The sequence below is a fragment of the Leptodactylus fuscus genome, chromosome 4 (assembly GCF_031893055.1).
Source record: "Leptodactylus fuscus isolate aLepFus1 chromosome 4, aLepFus1.hap2, whole genome shotgun sequence".
Lineage (NCBI taxonomy): Eukaryota > Metazoa > Chordata > Amphibia > Anura > Leptodactylidae > Leptodactylus > Leptodactylus fuscus.
The window spans coordinates 66,876,115-66,897,481 of NC_134268.1; the positions used below are offsets into that span (position 1 = coordinate 66,876,115).

A 21,367-nucleotide genomic window follows, 5' to 3' on the forward strand; every position below is an offset into this window, starting at 1 on the left:
GCCTGCAGGTATTAAAGCTCGACCTGTAGTTTCTGCTTACCCGTAGATTGCGGATGCTTGCGTCCCAGCTGGTCCTGTAAATGTTCGATTCGTAATAAATTTGGTGACTGGTGAGGCCAAGGAAGCGTTGCAATCTGACAGAGACATTTCTTGGAACCGCCGTGTCCTGTGTGGTTCAGCATTAGGGGGCATTCACACTACGTTTACGGCAGCTTATTCTGAACGTAAAACACTTTCAGAATCAGCGGCGTATAAAGCAGCTCCATTCATTTCTATGGGAGCCGGGATACGAGCGCTCCCCATAGAAATGAATGGGCTGCTTCTTTCACTGCGAGCAGTCCCATTGAAGTGAATGGGAAGTGCCGGCGTGTACGGCTCGGCATGAGCAGAGCTTGCCGTATACGCCGGCACTTCCCATTCACTTCAATGGGACTGCTCGCAGTGAAAGAAGCAGCCCATTCATTTCTATGGGGAGCGCTCGTATGCCGGCTCCCATAGAAATGAATGGAGCTGCTTTATACGCCGCTTATTCTGAACGTGTTTTATGTTCAGAATAAGCTGCCGTAAACGTAGTGTGAATGCACCCTTAGGGTGCATGCACACTACGTAACGCCGGGCGTGTATGAGAGCCGTACACGCCGGCATTACAGCAGGGCTGCCGAACACTTCCCATTCACTTCAATGGGAGCGCTCGTAAACGCCGCTGTTACGAGCGCTCCCATTGAAGTGAATGGGAAGTGTTCGGCAGTCTGCCGTAATGCCGGCGTGTACGGCTCTCATACATGCCCGGCGTTACTCAGTGTGCATGCACCCTTATCCTGCTAAAAAATGTCTGTTGAAAGCCCCGCCATGAGAGGCAACATATGTGACCGCAGGATATCCTGCACATATTGCTGAAGTTATAATGTCCATTTCTCACTACTAGGGATAACCGACTGTAGTTTGTGATGGATCCCCAGATCATTAGACCAATATTTCAGGATGTACTCAACAGCAAAAGCAGGATTGAAGTGCTATGTGGCCTCCATACTTGAACCTGACCATTGTCAGATCCCAAACAAAACCTGGATTCAGCAGTCAAGATTAGAGATGAGCGAGTACTGTTCGGATCAGCCGATCCGAACAGCACGCACGCATTGAAATGAATGGACGTAGCTGGCACGTGGGGGGTTAAGCGGCCGGCGTCAAAGCGGAAGTACCAGGTGCATCCATTCATTTCAATGCGTGCGTGCTGTTCGGATCGGCTGATCCGAACAGTACTCACTCATCTCTAGTCAAGATAGCTTAAGTGGCGGGCAGTTTGTTGAGATGACCATCCTGCTTATCTCAGTCCAAAGTCTCAGTCTGTCAACTGGGCAAACTGTCTTTGAGTGCATTATAGGGGCATGTATGTCTGTCAAAGAACTCGCAACCGAGAGGTACACTACTCAAAAGTAGCCTCTACCACCTTTATGGCAAGATCTAGTTTCTAATCGGACCACACCTGAAATTGTTTACATTTCTGCTTGAGACATCATTGCATGGCAGGTTTGCAGCAATCTGACATTTCTGTCTGGGTGCATTTTTTTTTTTTTGTCTTCAAGAATATAAAATGAATCCAAGGCCTATGAAGAGACTGCTGTCTGACGATACTATGACTAATATAAGCATACCAGTCTTTAGAGGAAGGTACTTTTAGGTGGTGACATTTTCAATATGTCCCTTTTAAGTACATCCCCTTATTTTAGTAGTAGTTGTGTTGGTCGTTGCAACTCACTCTCACTCTCATTTACTGCAATGGGACTAGGTTTCTATGTGCTCCAATACTAGATGGTCACTATTCATCTGTTTATTGGCATGGGTGTTGAGAGTCAAGCCACCACCATTCTAAGGGTCCGTTCACACGGAGGAAGTTGGCACTGATTCTGGCGCGGACCCCACGTCAGAATCAGCGCTGAAAAAAGACTCCCATTGACTTCAATGGGCTCCGTTTTCCGCGCGGACCCATTGAGATCAATGGGGGTGGCTTTTTTTTCCAATTGATTTTAATGGGTTTCGCATGGAAAACCAAACCCATTGACGTCAATGGGAGTCTTTTTTTTTTTTTTTTTCAACGCTGATTCTGATGCGGGGTCCGTGCTAGAATCAGTGCCAACTTCCCCTGTGTGAATGCACCCTAAGGATAGGCCATCAGTAGGATGAAAGAACCCGCTTAATATGATGGACAGTATGTAGCTCTGTCTTTGGATGAGAAACTAAAGGCAAATGTCTCAAGCTAATGTAGTTTAACCCCTTAACGACCGGCCCATAGGGAATCTACGTCGGCACTGACAGGTCCTTCCTGACTGCCCTATAGGAAAACTACGTCGGGTAGTCAGGGAAGGATTCCCTTTCAGTGCCGATGTAGTTGGAGCAAGTCTTAGCTGTATCTTACAGCTAAGACTTTGCTCCATAACCCCCCATCGGAGGGGGCTCCGATGGGGGGGTTTTTAACCCCTTCAGTTCCGTGATCAAACATGATCACGGAACTGAAGCGGTTCCGCTGTGTTGCCGGTCAGATCGGCACCCCCCGCGGCGAGATCGGGGGGTGCCAGTGTCTCTAACATGCAGTCTGGGGTCTGGCCAGTGACCCCAGACTGCCTGAGCCTCCATTACCTGGTTGATCCTGCCCCCAGTACTCAGGAAGCCAAGCGATGCGTCTACATCGCTTGGCTTCCTGATACAGACTGGAGACACGTGCAGCCTGTGTCTCCTGTGTCTCCAGCCTGTAACACTGATTCAGCAATGAAATCATCGCTGAATCAAGTGTCCTAAAAGGGAAACATAAAAAAAGTGAAATAAAAAGTGAAAAAAAGTGAAAAATAAATAAAAAAAGCTTTTGAAAAAAATGAATAAAGTTATAAAGCCCCAAAAATCCCCTTTTTTCTATAGAAAATGAGTTATGTAAAAAAAAAACCTAAAAATTAATAAAAACAATACATATTTGGTATCGCCGCGTCCGCAACAATCTGTACAATAAAACTGAAACAATATTTAATGTATACAGTAAACGTCGGGGGAAAAAAACGGAAAAAAAACGCCGGAAGTAGTGATTTTTCGCCATCTCACCTTAGAAAATATGCTATAAAAAGTGATCAAAAAGTCATATACACCCCACAACAGTACCAATAAAAAGCGCAGGTTGTCCCGCAAAAAATAAGCCCTCAACCAACACTGTCAACCAAAAAATAAAAATGTTACGCCTCTCAGAAGATGGCGATGCAAAAATCACTGATTTATGTCCCCAAATGTGTTTTTGTTCTGCAGAATTAGTATTGCATAAAAAATACTATAAATGAGGTATCGCCGTAACCGTACCGACCCGCAGAATAAAGGTCACATGTTACTTATACTGTACGCTGCATGGCGCAAAATTTAAAAGGGAAAACTCAATGCCAGAATTGATTTTATTTTTTTAAATCCAGCAAAAAAAGAGTTAATAAAATGTATTCAATAGAATATAGGCACCCAAAAATGGTGTCATTACAAAATACACTTCATCCCGCAAACAACAAGCCCTTATATGGCCGCGTCACCAGAAAAATAAAGAAAATATAGCATCTAGTAATGTGAAGACAAAAACCTGCAAAATCGCCAAATCATTAGAACACGACTGGCTGCATCAGGATGGAATATATAAGCTGTGCGAGCGAATATCAGGGGACACCCCAGATTTACAGCTTATGAGGGAACAGACACCAGAAATGACCCCCAAAGTGACCCCCAGAGTGACTCCCCCAATCATAGGAGCTCCTGGGACATAGTAGGGAATGTGGTGTCTGCAATGTCCTCCGCACAGTTTACATATTCACTCTTCGCCATCCGCTGTGTAGTCACGTCTGGGATACTAATACTCACTACACCCCCTGATAAATTCTATAAGGGGTGCAGTTTTCAAAATGGGGTCACTCCTTTGGGGAATCCACTTTTCTGGTACCTTACAGGCTCTACAAACATGACATCGCATCCAGATACCAAACATCCAAATCTGTGCTCCAAAAGCCACATCGCGCTCCTTCCCTTCTGCGCCCTGCTGTGTGCCCAAACTGCAGTTCATGCCACATGTATGACACTGGTGTACCCGGGATAATGTACGTAATGTCATATGTGGGTATAAACTGATATTAGGGCACAGCCGGACACAGAAGGGAAGAAGGGTTATTGGGTTTTTGGAGCACAGACAGTTTGGTTTTTGGATGCCATGACACTTTTGTAGAGCTGAAACGCTAGTAACGTGGAATCCCCTGATATGAGACCTTATTTTGGAAATTACACCCCTGAAGGATTTCTCCAGGGGTACAGAGAGCATTTTTAACCCCCAAGTGTTGCTATAACTTATTATCCATAAATGAATACGAAGCTGATTGTGAGAAGTGAAAATACCAATTTTTCCAGGAATCCGTCATTTCAGTGCATAATATGTTGTGCCTGCCTTGTATCAGAGATGAACGCTCTAAAAGCTGTTGTGCCCGGGATACCCGCTTACCAGTTTTTGGAGTGTGTATCTCTGCTGACATAAGTTGGGCACAAGATATCGGGCACTAAAATGGCGAATCTCTGGAAAAATGTCATTTTTAACTTCTCATTTTCAGTTGCGATTTCATTTCTGGAAACTAAATAAATGCAACCCTCAAGGGTTAAAAACGCTCGCTACGCCACTTGATATATCCCATCAGTGGGCTAGTGTCCAAAATGCGGTGACATGTCTGCAGATTCCACTTTATTGGCAATTCAGGGTCTTTGCAAAAGTGGCATGACGTCCAAAAACCAAACTGCGCCAAAAACCAAAATAGTGCTCCTTCGATTTTGTGCCCGGCTGTGCCCAAACAGCCATTTCTACCCACATATGGTATTAAGTACGTTATCTGGGGTACACCAGTGTCATACATGTGGGCATACACTGCCATTTGGGTACACAGCAGGGCGCAGATGTGAAGAAGCGATATGTGCTTTTGGAGTGCAGATTTAGATTGTTGGTGTTTGGACACCATGTCACATTTACAGAGACCCTAAAATTGCCCCTACAAAATGGAGTCACTTATTGGGGAATTCCAGTTTACTGTCAACTCCAGGGCTCTGCAAAAACATCATGGCACCCAGAGGGTCCCTCTAAATCTGTACCCCAAAAGCTAAAACGCACAGTGGTCCTTCCCTTCTGAGCCCTGCTGTGTGCCCAAGCAGCAGTTTACACCCACATATATAATTTTTTGCCCCTCGGGATGTCCCCTTAATAGTTTTAGGAGTGCAGGTCTCTGACAACACAAAGTGGGGGCAACGTATTGGGCACCGAAATGGCATATTCTTTAAAAATTTCAATTTTCATTTTGTACATTAATTTTTGGGAAGCATTTTTAGGCTCAAAATGATAATACCCCTTGATACATTCTTTGAAGGGTGTAGTTTTTAAAATGGGGTCACATTTGAGGGGTTTCCATTGTATTGGTACTTTAGGGGCTCAGCAAATGCAACATGGCACCTGAATACTATTCCAGTCACATCTGCCCTCCAAAAGCCAAATAGCGCTCTTTCCATTCTGAGCCCCACCATGTTCCCATACAGCAGAATATGGCCACATATGGGGTATTGCCGTGTTCAGCAGAAATTGTGTAACAAACTGTGGGGGGCTTTTTCTCTTTTAACCCCTTGTGAAAATGAAAACTTTGGGGATAAAGGGACATTTTAGTAATTTTTAACCTACACATGCCAAGGTTAGTAAAATCTGTGAAACGGCTATAGGGTCAAAATACTCACTATACCCCTCAATGAATACCTTAAGGGGTCTAGTTTATCAAATGGGGTCATTTATGGGGGTTTTCAATTGTTTTGGTATCTCAAATCTTGTTTGAATGTGCAATGGGCCTAAAATATCTGCAAGCAAAATTTGTGTCTTGAAATCCAGTTGGTGCTCCCATCTTTTTGGGCCCTACCGTGCACCCGTACATAGGATTAAGGCTACAAAGTGTACATTTTTGAATACGGGAGAAATGGGGCCATCTATTTTGGGGTGTTTTTCTTTATTTTCATGGCATGTGTGCAAAAAAACTGCCTTTAAAATGACTCTTTTGTGTAAAAAATATGACAATTTTTTGTTTGACACAAATTCTTTTAAAACCTATGGGGTCAAAATACTCATTATACCCCTCAATGAATACCTCAAGGGGTCTAGTTTATAAAATGGTGTCATTTATTGGGGTTTTAAATTGTTTTGGTAACTCAAATCTTGTTTGAATGCATAATGGGCCTGAAACATTTGGAAGCAAAAATTGTGTCTTGAAATCCAGTTTGTGCTCCCTTCTTTATGGGCCCTACCGGGCGTCCGTACATAGAATTAAGGCCACAAAGTGTACGTTTTTGAACACAGGAGAAATGGAGTCATCTACTTTGGAGTGTTTTTCTTCATTTTCATGTGTTATGTGCAAAAAAACTGCCTATAAAATGAAACTTTTGTGTAAAAAAATATGAAATTTTTTGTTTGACGCAAATTCTCTAAAAACTTATGGTGTCAAAGTACTCACTATACCCCTCAATGAATACCTTAAGGGGTCTAGTTTATAAAATGGGGTCATTTATGGGGGTTTTCAATTGTTTTGGTAACTGAAATCTTGTTCAAGTGTGCAATGGGCCTAAAATATCTGAAAGCAAAATTTGTGTTTTGAAATAAATTTGGCCCTCCCTACCTCTTGGGCCCTACTATATGTGCGTACATAGGACTAAGGCCACAAAGTGTACATTTTTTAACACGGGAGAAGTGGGGTGATATATTTTGGGGTGTGTTTCTTCTTTTTGATGTGTTGTGTGCAAAAAAAACTGGCTTTAAAATGACACATATTTGAAGAAAATGAAAATGTAATTTTTTTCATCATTTGTAATAATTCTTGCAAAACAATATTTTTTTGATCAAAATGCTCACTAAACCCCTCAAAGAATACCTGAAGGGGTCTAGTTTTACAAATTGGGTCATTTAATGGGAGTTTCTGTCATTATGCCACCGATTCCTGTCTGCAAACATAGCTTGGTACAGGAAAAAATCACATACTCCAAATTTCCAAAATTTGCTTATAAACTTGATAAACTTGTAAATTGTCTAAATTACTCAAATATGCTAAAATTATTTCAAATATGCTTGAAACACAAAAGGAACATTTGGAGGTATATAACTACTAACTTTTTTGCCCTGTATTATTGTGCATAAGTTGAGATATCGCAGCTGAAAATGGAAAACATTGAAAAAATTTTAAAAATTTTCAGCATTTGTGAGTTTTTTAATAAATTTACACAAGTTATATCAGTCTAATTTTACCTTCTCAGTAAAGTACAACATGTCACGAAAAAACAATATCAGAATCGCTTGGATGCGCTATACTGTTACAGAATTATTCACTAACAAAGTCACACAGGGAAAATTTCCAAAATTTGGCTTGGTCATTAAGGTCTAAAATAGGCTGGTCACTAAGGGGTTAATTTCTGAACTCCCATATAAGTGAATAGAAATAGCCATACATATGTGCCCACTTTTTTTTTCTTTAGCTGTAGCCATGGAACTATTCAGGACAGAAGCGCTGGTAGGACTGGCATCTATCAGACACTCAGACGTATCTTGTGGATTTGCTATAAATGTCTGATGGAAGTACGAACGACAAAGCTTTCAAGAAAAGGTCTGCACATAAAGATTCAGAAGCGCTGCCAAGTTTCCATTTTTGGCACATTGTAGAACACGACAGTCAGCCGCTCCCCAACCTGAAATGGCTGATTACAGGGAACAGTAAATAACTTCATGCTACGCGGCAAATGGAATTACGTTACACTGCGGCTTTAGTGTTTTACTTATCGAAGTTATAGACGTAGCATATGGCGAGCCACAGATTATTCCCTCACGGGGGGATTTAGCTCATAAAATATAGTAAAGTTTTATTTTTACAAAAATAAACCCCAGATTTCGTTGTCTAACTACTATTGATCAGAGTAGTGATATATGAGAAATGGTCAATACAACTACTGCCTATACCTATTAGTTTCGCAGTATTGTGCTACTGTATGAGGTACATCATCCTTTCCTAAGTTACTGGATATCCGTCCAGGTATGGTTTAAAGGAAAACTTGGGAGAAATTGTGGTAGTAAATGGGGTGGGACCAATTGGAGGGGCATTGCTTTACATATGCAAAAACCTGCAATTTTTGGACTCCTATTATAAAGTAGTCTCTTATCTTTTGGGATTCTGTGAAGTACTCCACACAATCCATCCCCCCTCACTTGCCTCTTTTACCTTATGAGGAATCCCCCGTTTCCTCTTGGAGAAGATGCCCACCAGGCCTTAAGTAAATTGACCAACAGAGGTCTGACCACAATTTACCTTCCTCTCCTTGGAGGGAATCTCCTCCATTGCCTCCCTTGAGCATTATTTTAACCTACCCTCTTCAAAGTTTTTCTGTTTTTCCTTCACTTATGCCATTTTATTTCCACTGTCCTTCAGAACACTTCCTTTCCCCTAAAACTCACTGCCTTTGAATATTGCTTGAAATACCCCTTTTCTGTGGGTCTTATCACACAGATCTACTCCATCCTGGTTCATTATTCCTACTACACTCAACTTCCTCATACCCTTGGCTCAGTGGTTAGCACTAGGGCCTCGCGACACTGGAGTCCTGGCAAGGAGTTTGTATGTTCATCCCGTGTTTGCATGGGCTTCCTCCAGTTACACCGGTTTTCTCCCACACTCCAAAGACATATTGATAAGGAATATAGATTGTGAGCCCCATATGGGACAGTGACTGACAATAGATCTGTAAAGTGCTGCAGAATATAATGGCGCTATACAAGTGAGCATTAAAAAAAAAAAAAAAGGAAATCTAATTTAGGCTCTACTTTAATTGATGAGAAAAGGACCCAGATTTTGGAGGTGACTTGTTAAAGTGCTCAGAAGACCTTCATGTTAGAAACCTCTTACGGTAGTAGGTACCAAGTCTTATTCAGGTGGTACTTGGTGCCCACTAATATCACACATATAGTCTCAGGATATCCGAACAATTGCTAAAGAGCGTGCTTCTATCTGGTGAGATGCTTCACATCTGGTGGTCAGACGCCAAAGGCTTTGGATAAGATTCTATGACCTTATATAGTCAGTGGCTGGTCTCCATATATGAAAGAAGGCTTGGGAGGCCCTATTGAATAGACAGATTGAGAACGTTCCCCCAAACCAGTAACCAAACTGTAGTCTCTGCGTGGGGAAAAATCCACTCATGACTCTTAGTTATGTAGACTAAACGGGTACATGACTAATGAGAAACATTCAACAATCCTGTCAGAGAAACGTGAAAAATTTCTGAGGGTTTGGCACTCCATGATAGGCCAAACCACTGACTCCGTATACTCCATTTTTGTACAGCCAAATTCTGACTCCCTCTAAAATGGTTGACAGTGGTGATCGGTCAGAAGCAGGAAAGATCTCTGATATATTAAAAACCCAATCATTGAATTCCTATGCAAGTAAAAGTACAACAAACTATACATCTAAAATTAATTAATTAATCATTTTATTTTGTAGCCAGAGAGTTTTTTTTCCGACTTCACTCCAAATTGGTCCCAACTCTTAGGGCCCATGCACACGGAGTTAACGCGCACGCATTTTAGCATAATACACGTGTATGGAATACACGTGTAAAAATAACACTCCCATAGACTTCAAGACGTGTAAAAAAAAAAAAAAAGCGCCAAAAATCATGTACACGTGTATTATGCTAAAATGCGCGCACGTTAACTCCGTGTGCACGGGCCCTTGCTCTATATTCCTGTTGGATAGATTATAATATTATATCTCTATTTGACAGACCCTTGTTTTCCATATAGAAAGCACCTGTTCCACGTTATCTAGCCAGCTCTGGCCACCCTGCCGGAAGCCTTTCCTCATCCCCACCATCTTTCTTCCTGCTCTCTTCAATTTTTTCTCTTTAACGTTTTTCTTCATTCCTTTCTAATTTGTCCAGTGTATTTGATCCCTTGTATACAAGGCAGAGGGGAATGACAGATGTTCTTGTATACAGGCAGAGGTGAAGGACAGATGTTCTTGTATACAGGCAGAGGGGGAGGACAGATGTTCTTGTATACAGGCAGAGGGGGAGGACAGATGTTCTTGTATACAGGCAGAGGGGGAGGACAGATGTTCTTTTATACACGTAGAGGCGAAGGACAGATGTTTTTGTATACAGGCAGAAGGGAAGGACAGATGTTCTTGTATACAGGCAGAGGGGAAGGACAGATGTTCTTGTATACAGGCAGAGGGAAAGGACAGATGTTCTTGTATACAGGCAGAGGGGAAGGACAGGTTTTCTGCCCTTCCATAGTTTGCAATCATAATTTAGCCACATTACAATATACAGTATGTCTACCTATTTAGGGGATGCTGTGTTCGCTGAATACCATGATGTGAAGAGCATTATTTGAGTGGTAATCAGACAGTGCTTTTATATATTGAAGCACTGTCTCAATTCTTCTTGAGAACCAATATTACACAGAGTAAACTAACAAACCAATGAACACTGATGTATTTATAATAACAGCACATTTAGTGCTCAAGTAAGTCATCCCTGGGTGATGCTGTAAGATATTACTCCTCCAGATGCAACAGTCACCAATGAAAGTAATTATATAAGGTGCGGTTTCACCTAGGAGGACTCTTCATAGCCTCACCTAGCCACACATCATAGGAATATGTAGGATACCACGACATAGATATGCCTGTCTGCTCACTGAGTGGCCAGTACAACTACTTAGTATTTTTGGAACAATTTCTGTTCCTACAAGTGATCAATGGAATATTGGGCATACCAAAATACCCAACTACGGACAGGAGATATTAGCATACTAATAGACCCAACTACAGACAGTAGGTAGTAGCCAAATTAATAGACCCAACCACAAACAGGAGATATTAACAAACTAATAGACCTAACTACAGACAGTTCTTTGATTGGGGGTTTCTAAACCATCTATGTTGTAGTCTAAAAATGGGAAATGCCAAGGATATATAAAACATCATTCTTTGTGGCTCATCTGCATAATAAAGGTGTCTGAAACGAAATGCACCGAAACTTAGGTGGAAACGGCACCACAGAATATTTCTTCATTCAACTGTACTTTTAGGGTAACAGAAGTTGGAATTCCCCTCTTACACTTCAGATAGCGAGCCAGTCCCACCCAAATTGGTAGGTTTGGGGGCAACATTAACCGAATGTTTATAGACAGACAGATTTCTAGATCTCAGGAACATATGGGCTACAATTTTATGTTTCAAAGTATGGAGAGAGGATACCCATTAGCACAAGGTAGTCTACAAATACAGTACGGTATATGAAAGACCTTGTAAACAAAGCTATTTTATTCTATGAGAGCCAATTTGTGTTGAATCTTTTAGTAAAGATACCAAACTGCATATCAGGATATCATGCTGCTCTTTTCATTAGCATTTACTAGGTAAAGACCAAAAACCTGCACATCTGATTTGTTTCCTAACAAGATCCATTGCCTAGTGATTTATAAATAACACAAAAACTGACCTGACATGCTATAAAACCACAGAATAGAAAATGAATCTTCTTTGATAATAATTCTTTGCCGAGCAAGTGAGCTGTGCACCAGTGAAATACAGATATCTAATGGATTGCATTGATTTCAGGACTTAAAGCCACAGGCGCTTTTCAATAAGTTTATGGAAGTTATACAGGATTTATGTGCTGCGAAAATGCCCAACTGTAATCATTTATCGATTGGTTATTTTTCCAGAAGTACCAATAATGTTGACATTGCGTTTCCAAGCAGGTAGTTATTGGGCTGCCGCTTAGTGTATAGACTCGGTGCACTCTAAAACATGTTATCTGCTATTTCCAGAAAATGCTTCACACATAATATTTAAAGAGGTTTTGTGAGCCTTTGATATTGATGACCTATCTTTAAGATACTGTAGCTTATCTGGGAAGCTGCGGCTAGATGAAACTAAACAGTGTACAGAGCCAGAAGCACAAAGCTCCATCTACTGTGTAGTGGTCTTTCTGGATTGCTGCAGTTTTAGCTCCATTTCAAGTGAATGGCCCCTGAGCTGCAGTATCCCAGCACTGCCAATACCAAGCGTATACGCTGCCTGCTCTGTACACTATGTAGTTCCGTTGGCCTTGGCTTCCCATAGTAACTGACCAGTGGGGTGCTATTGTAATATCTGCCTAATGTTAACATCAGCAAAAGCATCAGCCATACATGTAGAGGTATCCATAGGCTTCATTATTCCACAGAGGATGAGAGAATGGCCTTTTGTACCCCGTTTTGCAGGTATATGTCCATATAGAATAGCATAGCAAACTATACCATATTATATAGCGCTATGCAGTTATAAATAAACAGTATACCTGCAACAGGATAATCTGTAGATTGAGATTACAGGAAGGGCGTAACAGGTAAAGTGATTGTAATATTACCTGAAGGGTGGCATTACCTACATATTCATGACTGTTCGGTTTGCATAGGGTGGTTACATAAAGCAATCCTAACACTGGGTTTAATCTAGGTAACCCAGTGTATGTAAAAGAGAAATATATTATATAATGATGCTTCATAGGCAAACTCTTCCACCCAACGTTGCTCCAGTTTCCTGAGATGCCTACTTATTAACCTCTTTTGATGCACCGAATAACCTTTATCACACCCCATGACAAAATACATGTCATAGCTAGGAGTCAGGGGATCACAATGCCTGTGTGGTCAAGTTCTTATCTGGCCAGTTTTTTTTCTTTTTCTGGCCACAAAATATAGTCATACATCCAAAAATTGCAATAATATGGTACAATATTGTAAATTTATATTAAAAGTAGTAAAGCAAAAAAAAAAAAAGTGTTAGGAGAAGTGTTAAGATATTAGCGAGAAACTGGGTATTAAAAATATATTTGAGGTCAATGCCATACTTATTATCTTCATAATATAATATTAGTTTTTTTTCACAATGAATGCAGTTTATTCTTAACATAAAATAATCTGTATGTGGTTACTCTGTAACAGTAACAACCCATTGGTTGCAATGTACAACTAAACTTTTGTTTTTTTTTTAATTATGTTTATTTTTTTAGGTTATTGTAATTAAGTAATTGTAATATTTTTTTTCTTTACAAATGGGGCTTTCACTTTTCCCAAGTTTGATTACCAAATGGCAGTCTTTTTGTTTGTGTAAGAAATCCATTTTTTCACAATAAGATACATTTCTAATGACCTTTTTGTTCTGATAAATGAAATGCCTTAGTTACAGGGGTGATCGGAGATTGACAAAATGAGGGCACAGCTAGGCAAGGGTATGAAATCACAAAAGAAGCTAAAGGGCTGGTTCACATCTGCGTCGGTAATCCGTTTGGGGGAGTACGCCCGAAACCCCCCCCCCCCCCCTCGAACGGACTACCAAACGCATCGACAAGCGGTGTGCAGTGAAAGCACATGAAACCCATAGACTATAATGCTGTCTAATGATATGTGCTATCTGCACGGTCTCCGCGCACAGGAGAGTAGATAGTGAACTACTTTTCTGTCCGCATGTTCCATGTGGAATACACACAGACCCCATTATAGTCTATGGGGTCCATGTGCTTTCACTGCACACCACTTGCCAATGCGTTTGGTAGTCCGTCACGGGACCCCCCCTCCCATTACCATCGCAGATGTGCATCGGGGCTTATTCTCTACCACTTCACTGATCTCCACAGATCTTTGGTTGGGCTGCAGCAATGTCTTGTTGACTCCTGAATGCAACCACTGGTCTCCATGCCTTTTCCCTAATTTTGTTTGACCACAGGAAGCCCCCTTTAAAGGGAGTCTGTCAACAGAGCCCAGCATATCATGTCAGCCCCGCAGATAGAATAGGGTCACCTGAATCAAACAGTATTTTCCCCTTGTGAATTGGTGCCAAGAAATCACAGTTTTTATGGACATGCATATGAGCTCTTTAGAGCAATGGGGAAGTTGCCGCGTACCTCTTTGGAGCAATTGTGACACTCTTGTTGCTCCAAAGATCTCATTTGCATATTGACAAAAAACGCAGTATCTTGGCAAGAGCGGCTCCGATTCACAAGGGGAAACCACCTTCTGATTCTGATGACCCTAACCTATCTATATGTGAACTAGTTGTTATGCTGGGCTCTGGTGGCAGACTCCCCTTTAAGGTCATCAGGGCTAGGACTTTGTTAATATGATTGACGTGATTGTTTTATTTTTTTCTATTGTTCTTTTTTTTGTTTTAACTTTCTATTTTTATGGTATGTCCCCAAAAAGGTCATAAAAGTAGTGAAGAACTTATCTCAGTAGCAGTAAATCTATCCTGTGTGGGGACCCCCATTACAGAGGTGTAGAAGTGATTGATGGCAGACAGAACAGGGACTAGCAGTGTTGCGAGAGACCTTAAATTGACCGGCTGCGGCTACCTGTTTTTGATAGTGGGTATAAATAATTCAGCTTGCTGCTTCGCTCATGGGCCTTCTAATTTATCGGATGTTTTCCTGCTACTTGATAAGATTTAGTTTCAGTCAGGTTAATATTCTGTAAATCTGTGTCTATAAGGGGTAAACTCCAGTTTATATGAATACAGCAGCTGTATACTTCACAGGCAGGCTGCCGGTGTGCCGCTATCATTTGTAAGCAAGCCCTATTGAGCTGTCGCTTGACTGTTTGTGCCAAGACTGAAACACTGCAAATCAAGCTGTGCAGCAATTGTGGCCCTCCCGTCTAGAAATGATGGATTCCTGCAGGGGTGGATTCTGCTTTTTACGGCTGGATTTATTTCTTATCAGTTCTCGGCACAGAGTGGGGAGCATTTCTAAGACCCTCTCGTTACATCAATTAAGGCCTGTTGTTTCCCTCGCATTGCATTATGCGCTCGCACTCCAGGATCAGATGTAATTGAGAGCGATATGCCCTTGTCCCCATCTCTCAAGAGGGCAATTAGCTCAGACATGGATCTCCAAGACGTTGTCTTGTGCCCCGTTGCTGTTTGGATAAACTGTACGTACCACAAAGCACATACAGGCACTGGTGAATGTAAAAGGTAAATCTACTTATGGCTGCCATGTTATAGGTCTCTGCATAAAGGGTTCAGCAACTTTTTTAATATATTCCATGGTGCGGAGTTTCAGTCACAGAGTCGGAGTCAGTAGAAGTGTACCGAAGTGTATTCTGACATCAAAGTATATTATTAATTATCATATATACAATTTTTTAGAATGGGTATTTAGGAAATTTTAATCATCTAAATATACATTAAGTTTTATCTTCTGTGTTGGTGCTGGAGTCAGAAGTTTGCCTTACCAGCTCAGAGACCTGTATACTACGTTACTCTTCCTGAGCTGACCCTCAGATACAGTGTATATAGTAATGCACCAGTAGAATTCGTATATGTATAATGTGGCCCTTTTCTGTCAGTGCTGATGAATAGATTAGATGGCTGTCATCTACTCTGCATCCCCATACACATACATGCTTGATTTATGCATATGTCTGGAGTCAACCATAAAAACCTTTTTTAAGCTGGCCATATACCTTTAATAGCTGTTGGCCAAGCATACTTGATCCTTCTTTTCTCCAACATCTTCCATCAGAAAAGATGTTGCAACAACTTGATTCACATTGATGTCCATACTGAAATTGGTGGGCATGTTCTTTTTCCCATTTTAATTTTGTCTTTCTTTTTTTTACCAGTTTCTTATCTGTTTGCTTGCATCTCTTTTTACTGTTTCTTAACCCCTTAATGATTAGGCATGCTTGGATCACAACTAAGATATTGAGTTCCATTTCCCCTTCTCAGGACGGTGATATCATGTCAATCAAAATCATAGTTCTGGAATACTCTTATGACAAATATATTTATTTATTACTAGCATCTGCCCGCGACTTCGTCCGCGTCTTGGTGTTTGCGCTGACCGTTGGCCCCTGCCCAATCCCACTCCCGCGGGCCCCCCTTACATGTGCCCCCCTCTACTGCGTGCCCCTGCTTCCCCCAAACCCCCCATATCATGTGGCCGGCTGCTCCCACGCGCAAAAACATGTTCGCTCAAGTGCAGACATTTACTGCAGCTGGTGTGGTACAGCAGTCTGAAAGGATGTTCACCTACCCCCGGCAGATGCCGAACACTTCTGTCCACTGTCGTACTCACACACGATACACTTCTTGTGCCACCACACCAAGACTGCATTCTCTGTACACTCTGGACCTTCGAGTAGACACCATTTTCTCCTGCGTGCACAATCTCCATTGCGCCGCCCACACTATGCCGCAATCCAATAGGAGAACGGCTGAAGGACCTGTGATGACGTCATCTCGGGTCCTTTAGCCTTCCGTGACCATGAATCCGGTGTTAGTGGTGGTGACTGGCATAATATGTAGCCTATGTTTCATTTCAGGTTCCAATGTATGTATGTGCGAAATGTCAGCCAAATCCGTGCAGGCGTTTTTGCGTTATTGAGGAGCAAACATCCACACACTCAAACGTCCAAACACACAAACTTTCACATCTATAATATTAGTAGGATTCATCTTCATATTCTAAACTCCATTTTTCCATCAGTGTAGCTGCACGAGAGCTTTTTTCTATGGAACACATTATATTTTTTAACTGCACCATTTTGAGGTACAAAAAATTTTAAGATTTTTAGATTAGAAGTGAAGAAAAACATTTTTATTTTTATTGACTGTTTACTATATGGACTAGCAGAGGAAGCCCGCCTAGGTCCTCTAAAACCCTAGATGCCATGGTCATCAGTTATCCAAGGGCTTGAGTTGTCAGGATCAGAGTTATCTCTGGCCTTGGCAGATGTGACGGGGGTCCAGGTGTATACTCCAGCTGTGGCCCTAACACAGTCTCATGAACACATTAGACAGTACCCAGGAGATCACTTTGCAGGTTATATCTTGTAAGTAGCACTCCCTTATGAGAAATATAGCTGTCATTGGTGGTTAAGAGGTTAAACCTTCTCCTGTCGTGTGGTTGTATGGCTTGCCCTTTTTCTTCTTCTACCCTGGTTACATCTGATTTGCTCTTTTCTCTCCGTACTACAACTAGTTTTTGGGTTTTTTTTTGTATATGTGATATGTGGAATAACTGCAAGTTTGCAAATCAACAATAGACTGATATCCCTGTGGAAGCTACTGTGCCCACTAACCAGCCCTTTATGTCTGACCCTGGCATACACCACCTTTATGTCTGACCCTGAGTATATGGCTGTTGATCGATTACAGTTTATATACACATACTACACTCTAAAAATTTCACCTGAAAAATCTCCTGTGGTTTTGCAATTTGGTACTTGGCCGCACAGTTTTTACAGGTGTAAGACCTTTATTTTACATTTCACTTGTAAAAAAAAATAAATGCACAACTTATACTAATTCCACCATTGTAAGGGGGCGTTCACACTACCGTCGGTGTCCGACATGTAGTGTCCGCTCCTAGTGTCCGCTCAAAATCTGTCACGGACACTAGGAGCGGACACTAGATGTGTCCGTGACACCTGCCATTCACTTGAATGGGCATTGGGTGCGTTCTTTTGCACTCCGTGCCCGTCCTTCTCTGTCCGCAAGAGAAGATGTCCGACTTCTCAAGCGGACAGAGGAACCCTGCATGCACCGACACCGACGGTAGTGTGAACGCTCCCTTAAATGTAGTAAATCCCCATGACAGCATGCAGTTTTTCAGCTCTTTTTTGGACAACCCTTTGAACAAGTGAATTTTTTTTTTTTAATTTAATGTAGATTGAGCCCCATATAGGGATCACAATGTACATAAGTGAATATTTTTTACTATTCTCTGGCATTTTGGTGAAAAGAGTTGTATTTGATCAAATCTTAAGTATATAAGTGAGTTCACTTTTATATATTTTGGCTGAATGTGCACTACAAGCCCTATTAGAGATATGTGTCATTATATGAACCTATTAATGTCTATCCTTTCCAATTCAGCGTTACATGCTAACTGTGCAAGAAATCATCATCCCACCTTTATCTTGTGCTCTTAGGACACCCGACCCAACATGTCAAGACCTCTGATCACCAGATCCCCTGCCTCACCTCTGAACAATCAAGGAATCCCCACCCCCGCACAGCTCACCAAGTCCAATGCACCTGTTCACATTGATGTTGGCGGACACATGTACACAAGCAGTTTGGCGACGTTAACAAAGTACCCTGAATCTAGGTAAGTCTACTACACTTCTGAGGGGAAATTGTGTTTTGTCTAGCTGTGTTAATACACAATGTGTTACTGTAACTACTGCAAGTTTTATGACATATATATATATATATATATATATATATATATATATGTAAAGAAAGAAGGCAACCATAAAACTAGGTGAGATATTTGAAAACTTGAACTATTTTCCTGTGCATTTGTAGCAGAAAACTGCAAAATTCCCACTTGACCATAGGGGTCCTCTGCTGCCAACTGACATCAATATCTCTGCAGCGAGTGATGTATAACATTTAAGGGGTGTAAAGACATGACCGGTTCTTTTTTGAAGTTCACGTTGCCAAGACAGAGCTTTGATCTGTGATGAAACCAGAGACTCATCTGTAGACAGCAGTTTTGGGGGTTTTCCCCTCATGAGGACAGAGCAGGGTTACTGAATGGCTGGATATTGTTCCTTAAATTGAGCCTTCACGTACCCCATCTCTTTAGTACCACCTGACTGCATCTAACGCTAGGGTCACACTAGAGTTCAGGTTTCCATACTTTGGGAACCCAAAAAATGGAAACCCTGTCCACTTAAAAAGAGGTTATATGCAGAAAACCATGGACTATAATGGATTTCCGCTGAAAACAATGGAGAGAAAAGTCCTCCTTCACAGGACTTGTCCTTCTGATTCTAAGCAGAATGTGGGATGGCATCTCCTACTGTATGGAGACTCAGAACACTAGTGTGAACTTAGCGTAAAAGATTTCATCCAGCCCCCCAGTAACCATCTGTACTAATAAGGGGAAGGACCCCCAAGCCGCTGTCTGAAGATAGGTGTCTGTGGTTTAGCTGGTTTGAGCTATTTTTCATTGGAGGAGAAAAATTATGAAAATTAAGAATAAAAAATCTGAAAAATCGGTCACCATACAGTGTTGTGTTACTTCAGTGAGAAACCGTACCGTCCTTGTGCTGACAGCAGCTTACCGGCAGTATGTTGGATTCTATGGTAGTGAGAAATCCTCTTTCATTCTTATTTCTAACCATGACAGAGACAGATAAATGTGTCCATTGATATGTTCTTTCTCCCCCATGCTTTACATTGCAATTTTTCTTGTTCTAATTGCTATGCACAACAGTCCCCGCAATGTTTTTTCCCCTTTACAATGCATAATTGTGCACATTTTACATTTCTGCTCTTGGATGGGACGCCCTACATATTAAGCCTACATGGACATGAACGTGTGCATGTGCAGGACGGCGAGAAAACAACACAGACGCCACATGGATGGGATCTGTGTACTGTTTACGGACTCATACATTTCATCAATCCCAGGCTCCTGGCCCCATACATGGTGCCCTGGTCTTGCACAGTTGTGTTTATAGGGACCTAAGAAAATAATAGGTCAATGTACTAGCTGCTAACAATATGTCTGGCACACCAACACAGCACATCACCATGTCCATGGGGGGCTTATACTTATCATTTTTGATATTTCAATGTGAATAGATTATATCCTTTAGTATAAGAAGGGTTAGCTAGAGCGCCATGGAGCCTTGTATGTTGTACATTTTCTTAGTTTTTCCACTTGTTACAGTAGTCCACCTCTTCGTAGAATGGTAAGCATTGCCTTGGTATGGCGCCAGTTTCCCCTGGCACTTTATGAAATATGATATTATTCAGGCTGTCCTTATTTTATAGTGCGTTACTCAGAGGCCCTGGCACCTATGTGATATTGCACAATGAAGTATACTCGGATCCTTTCAACCGCTCTCCACCCTGGGCAACATTCAGGGTGTGTATATAGCTTGGAGGCAAATATGCCAGCATCTCAGATGCCTTCCCAGAATTTCGAACAACACGTTTTTCCTGGAACTCCGGTAACCATTGTTCAGGAAACGCATTGGTTTTGCAACTTATTGTTAAGCAGCAAATCGCTGGCATGGATCTAAATTTGGTTCAGTTCTATTCTGTCTCGAAGCTATTTTCATAGATCTGATGAAGATTTGTAAAAAATACTCTATGTAGATATATTCTGCTGATGGGTAAATTGTAATATTTTCTGTGCTCTTTGCAGAAAGCTTATCCGCACTCATTCCTTGTGGTTGCTTTTCTTAAGCGTTGGTTATAGAGGCATTCATACATATTCAGGAGGGTTTAGAAATATTTGGAACACTTTTATATATGCAAAATGCTCCTTCATTGAAGGCCTTTTTCACAACTTAAGGAAATGTGAGATATTTAAAGGCCGGTATATTGTTTGCCGTCTCCAGGAGCGGCACTCCTGCACTAAATCCTGTTTTTGAGCAGCTTCTTGTTATTAGTTACAGTAGATGTGAGCTTAGAGGAGACCAGGTGAATAATAAAGGACTTTGTGGACTGGGTACAAGTAATGGTTTATAACATTATAAATGTGGTCTATGCTGTCATTTTTAGAGCGGCTCGCTAACAGCAGCGCACGCCCATTGAATTTCACTTTATATGCTGGAATATCAGTGCGGTAGCAAGGCTTCTTATCCTGAATAACACAGAATGTGAGCGTACTCACCAGGACTGTAGACTCCAACTCTGACTCTTCTATTTTTCCACAGCCTGTGCTAGTGGGATCCTATGATAGTAAATATGTAACAAACCAAGCATCTAATTAATTATACTATACTTATTAATAATTGTAGAATAGAATTCTAAATAATTCAACATTTTATTTAGAAGTCGGCAACTTTTGTTTTTCACTCCACCCATAATCAGCCACAACTCTGACTCCAAACCCCTGTGCTCTGAAACTGGTGTAGCCATGTTTTGTGGCTCGTGATATGCCTAAATTTGCCAGGATATTTACCATAAATTCGGGACTGTCTTGGTAAATTTGGGACCGTTGTCAACTCATCCTTTCCCTTATGTTTGTGTGGTCCGAGTATTCATGTGTTCTCAATAGGGAAAGGGGAGTAACCCGCTGCCACACACCTCTGGTGGCGGCTTGTCTCTCCCGATATGGAGAGACCTCCATACACATTAGATGATCAGATGGTGCTGATGAAATCTGCAGGTTGGGTCAGCATACATCTAATGTCTATGGTCAGTTTAGGTTGATTTAGATAGAACATAATTTTAATTGTTGCAATAAATTTGGTTACAAGGTCACAACCAATGGTCAACAGAAATCT

General features: G+C 41.5%; 1 protein-coding gene across 2 annotated transcripts in view; it reads left to right on the forward strand.

Moving 5' to 3' along the window:
• The window catches only part of KCTD1 (potassium channel tetramerization domain containing 1), a 101,096-nt gene that overhangs the window by 61,965 nt on the left and 17,764 nt on the right, over window positions 1–21,367 (forward strand). For both annotated transcript variants that reach the window (XM_075270601.1, XM_075270600.1), the window contains exon 2: window positions 18,047–18,225. In XM_075270601.1, the coding sequence (XP_075126702.1) occupies window positions 18,047–18,225 (179 nt within the window). The remainder of the gene's footprint in view (window positions 1–18,046; window positions 18,226–21,367) is intronic.